Source organism: Myodes glareolus, chromosome 21, assembly GCF_982192425.1.
Source record: "Myodes glareolus chromosome 21, mMyoGla1.1, whole genome shotgun sequence".
Classification (NCBI taxonomy): domain Eukaryota; kingdom Metazoa; phylum Chordata; class Mammalia; order Rodentia; family Cricetidae; genus Myodes; species Myodes glareolus.
Window position 1 is genome coordinate 20,226,319 of NC_142046.1, and position 4,821 is coordinate 20,231,139.

Consider the following 4,821-nt stretch of genomic DNA (forward strand, 5'->3'; position numbering starts at 1 on the left):
ACGAAGTCATCTATTGGAAAGTAACATGGGGGGAGAAAGGGTCAAACCTTGGGTACACATCAGTTCTCTCTCTCTCTCTCTCTCTCTCTCTCTCTCCCCTGGTCCGGTCATCAGCAGCTCCCCAGGCACTATAAATAGCCTTCCATAGACCACTGTTTCTATCCCTCCTGTCTGCACACTTCCCCTAGAGTCTAGCCCCGAAGACAGCCTAGGCTTCCGCCTCTCTCCTTTGGATAGGGTTATGAGAGTCCCAGGCAACCAGTGCCAGGTGAGGCAGACCAGCTGTAATGGTATGCAGATGTGTATAGTTCTAGCCCTTCAGGAGTGAGGGATGTGAGAACCAGCCTCCATATGGCCTCTGAGAACAGGATGGTGTCCGTCTTCAGGGACCTCCCAGGCAGGCAAAGTCTGTTGTAACCAACCACGACCAGGGTGAAGTTCTCAGAAGGAGGGGCAGAACTTGAAGTCACGCCTTCCCACCCGAGCAGCCCGAGTCTCCAGGGCAGGTCTGACACCACAACAGGGCAGGCACGGCAAGGCACAGCTTTAAACTCAGAGCTGCTAAGGATGAAGCTGGAAATGGCCCTGGCCACAGCCCTAGCTCTGGCTGTGGTGTCCTGGACCCAGGAGTTTTTCCCTAAGGAGGCCCACACTCTCAACTGGGGCAAGGTAAGCCTCATGCCCCCTGGTACCTTCATCAGGTACTAGGGTTACAGGGTACAAAGGCCACTTAGGACCAGAGCTCCAACTGTGGGGCCATCTGGGATAACGTCCTCAGGAGGAGGGCAGAACAGGGCATCTGTTGAGCCCAGCTGTGTTGGTTACCTGTCCTCTCCCGCCCCTGTTCCAGCCCTGGGACCTCTTGGAGACACCTCTGCTCCAAAAAAGAGTGGGGTGAAGGGGCAAGCATTAGAGGTGCCCTGAAGCAGAGGATTGCCGGTGGGGTGGCTGTGGGCACAGAGGCGAGGTGGACAATGTAATAGCACGCACAGAGTTATTAGGATCAAGGAGTATGAATCAGGGAAAAGCTGGCAGCTAGCAGCCCAGGGAACCGCTGGGGTGGGTAGGGTAGACACAGCCCAGGCTTCAGACTCCTGGGCACCTGACCAGCTCAGCGCCAGCTTCTCTTCAGCCTGGGACAGGGTAGTGTCCACCTGCAGATACAGGTGTGGTCTGGGTCTTGTTGGGTTTGTTCTCTAGCTGGGAGTCTGGACAGGCAGCGTGGTGTGGCAGCACCAACACCGTCCTCCCCTGCTGCCCACGCAGTTTTCAGGCTTCTGGTACATTATCGCCATCGCCACAGACACCCGGGGATTCTTGCCGGCCAGAGACAAGAGGAAACTGGGGGCGTCCGTGGTGAAGGTGCACAAAACAGGACAGCTCAAGGTGGCCATCGCCTTCAGCCGGTGAGGGAACACGATGTGCCAGTGGTCCCGGTCTGCCTTTGCAGATTGGCCAGGGACAGCTTCTCTCTGGGAAGAAGGGGCCGACAAGAAGCAGAGCGGAACCCCCAGACAGATGGTTTCACTACCTCTTCCTTCCCTGAGACCTAAGGGCTAATTTGGGAGGGGAACACATGACATCGGGGACACACGGTGCTGGGAGTGGACCCCACTCAAACTGACCACCCTGGCTCCTGACCCCCACCCCTAGGCTCCAGGGGCAGTTGTGAGTAGAGCTGGGGAAGTTGGTGGTGGAAGGTGGTGGAGGGTGGTGGAAGGTGGTGGAGGGTGGTGGAAGGTGGTGGAAGGTGGTGGAAGGTGGTGGAAGGTGGTGGAAGGTGGTGGAAGGTGGCCTTCTGGCTGCAGCTCCTCACACCTGCCCCCCAGGCCTCAGGGGTGTCAGTTCATGGAGACGACCCTGAAGAAGGATAGAAAGAGGCCTGTGTTCAGGAATACCTGTGAGTAAGATGCCTGGGCCGTGGGAAACTGAGCCTGTGGCTGGACACCCAGGACGGGCTAGCAGGGTGGCTGAGGTCCCACAACTGGTGAATGACCTGGCATGGGAGGTAAGGTCAGTGAGGAAAGAATGGACTGGATCGGCTGATGTGTTGGACACCAGATTCTGTACTGTGGGTGGGCATGGGTGTTCAGGTACCAGATTCTATACTGTGGGTGGGCATGGGTGTCCAGGCACCAGATTCTGTACAGTGGGTGGGCATGGGTGTTCAGGCACCAGATTCTGTACTGTGGGTGGGTATTGGTGTTCAGGCACCAGATTCTGTACTGTGGGTGGGCATGGGTGTCCAGGCACCAGTGGCTGCTGTGCTTCTCTTGCAGTGAAGGGGATAAAAGGTTTCCATGTGCTGTCCACTGACTACACATATGGCCTGGTCTACCTCCGCTTGGGCCGCGCAGGCCGCAACTACAAGAGCCTGCTGCTCTTCAGTGAGTACGGTGTGCAGTCACCTGTGGGTGTCAGCACCATGGTGGGGGAGGGCTCAGGGACCAGAGACACAGAGGTGAGGGAGGGGGAAGGTTAGAGAAGGCTGGCCAATGGGGAGGGAGGGCGGTGAAGGGAGGTCTGAGAAGGGCTGTGTGTAGGGTTGGAGGTGGCAGTTGCAGGTCAAGGGGAGACCATCACCAGGAGTGTCTAGATGTAGGGGCTGCAGAATAGGGGAGCCTTATGTGTTAGTGTTCAGATGCTGCTCGAGAGGAGGTTGAGGTGCAGGCTGTGAGTGCTGAGCTCTGGGAAATGGAGGCTTAGGACAAGATGGCTGGATCCAATGTGAACAGGGTGTTAGAGAAAGCATTGGAGAGGGTGACAGAAGTGAGGTGGTCAGGAGGAGGGGCACCGAGCCTGGCTGCAGGGGGGTCTGTGGACAGAGCAGAGGAGGGGCTTGTTGTGAATGTAGCCGACCTGGACATGCCCGGGGAATGGCTGTTTGTAGGAACCTAAGAAGCTCCCAGGTGTCTGCTGACTGCAGAGTGACTCTATCTCCTAGCTTTGGAAATGGGGCCCAGTCCCAGAATGACAGTGAAGGAGAGAGTGAAAGATTCGGATACAGCCTTCCAAATGTCTTATGGGCACCCCTGCTGCTGTGATTCTGTCCCCAACGCAGACAAACAGAACATCTCCAGCTTCCTGAGTCTGCGAGAATTCCTGGACACGTGCCATATCCTGCGGCTCACCAAGCAGGACACCATCCTCCCGAAAGACAGTACTACACAGCCTCCGGCTCTTATTCTCCTGCCCCCCAATCTGCCCAATGAGAGAGCTGGTCCACATAGAAAATTTGCGTGCATGTGTGTGCATGTGCATATATGTGTGTGCATGTGCCTCTGTGTGTGTGTGTGTGCCTCTGTGTGTGTGTGCATGTGCATATGTGTACCTGTGTGTGTTCATGTGTGCATACCCATGTGTGGCCAAGTGGTCTGCAAAGTCAACTGTGAAGATGCCCAAATGTCCTCATCCTCCCGTACCTGTGGGCCTCCTGCCAGCATTGGGTGTGCAGCGTCCCCAGCAGACTGAGGCGGCTCCCAGAGCATACAGACTCCAGTGGACACTCTGAATGGAGTCCACACAGCTCTACCCTCTTTAGAGTCCAGGGCAACCAGGGCAAGGACCCTCATGTGAATTCACGACAGGCCTCTCAGCGCCTTTGTTCTTGCCCACAGATTCCTGTGCACACACAATCCTGCCGTGACAGCCAGTCCTCCTCAGCTCATCCCTTTGCCTTGAGAGTCTTCCAGATGCTGGGAATGCTGTTCCAGGCAGTGGCTGTGGCATTCAGTGGGTGTTTGGTGACTGCAGCCCAGTGACTGGCTGCACAGAGCCCGAGCTGTGACTGCTGCCTTTGCATCCTCCAATCCCAGCAAACTCCCACTGGCTGTGCCCATGGCTCCCTTTGGTCAGCCTGGCCGGCCGAGTCTGGCGCTCACCCTCACTGCACCTTGGGGAGGCTGAGCACAGACCACAGACTTGTCACACTCCCATTTTCTTCCTTTCTTTGAAACTGAGCTTCTTTATTTTGGGAGCTAGAGGGATGGCTCAGTGGTTAACAGTGCATACTGCAGAGAACTCAAGTCTAGCCACCAGCGTCCATATTGAGGGGCTCACAAACACCTGTAACTGCAACTCCAAGGGATCCAACAGCCTCTTCTGGCCTTTGTGGGCACTGCACACACACACACCACCTGCCCACATATACATACAATTAAAAATAAAAATCTTTTAAAAGTTTTTATTTTCATATGTTCTTTTTTTTTGCCTCCCTAGGGATGGGATTAAAGATGTGCACCATCGTGCCAAGCTCTGTGCATATTCTAATTATACTTCGTTCTCATTCATTCTCCTTCCCCTGCCTCCCTCTTGCTTTCCGTGCCTCCTATCAACTGGTCCCCACTTTGCTTTCATGTTTCAACCTTCCTACATTTCCTCTTACGTTTTCCTGGTCTCTGTTCTCCTTTCATGACACATACATTAAAGACTAGACTTTGGGGCTGGGGAGATAGCTCACTAAGAGCACATGCTACTCTTCCAGAGCATCCAAATTCAGCTCTCAGAAGCCATGTCAGGCTCACCACTGCCTGTAACCTCAGCTCCAGGGGATCCGATGCCACCCCCTGGCCACGTGGGTAACTGCACATACATGGACATACTCTCACACAGACCTACAATAGATAGCACAAGTCATTAAAAAAAAACACAAAAGAACTGGACTCTGCTGATGAGGGTCAAAATGATCCATTTCTCTTTCTGAATTTGTTTATTTGACTTAATATAATGATCTCTAGTTTCATCTAGTTTTCTGTAGATATCATTATTTCACTCATGTTTAGGGTTGGATAGAATTCCATGTTGTGTGTACCACACCATATT

At 54.2% G+C, this 4,821-nt stretch overlaps 1 protein-coding gene across 1 annotated transcript; it reads left to right on the top strand.

Moving 5' to 3' along the window:
• The first annotated feature begins 511 nt into the window (after window positions 1-511).
• On the top strand, window positions 512-4,182 carry LOC148118685 (epididymal-specific lipocalin-10-like). Its single transcript, XM_087900132.1, has 6 exons — window positions 512-669; window positions 1,267-1,406; window positions 1,830-1,900; window positions 2,280-2,387; window positions 3,062-3,160; window positions 3,618-4,182. The coding sequence occupies exons 1-6, from the start codon at window positions 568-570 to the stop codon at window positions 3,644-3,646; spliced, it is 549 nt and encodes a 182-aa protein (XP_087756258.1). The 5' UTR covers window positions 512-567; the 3' UTR covers window positions 3,647-4,182.
• Window positions 4,183-4,821: the final 639 nt, after the last annotated feature.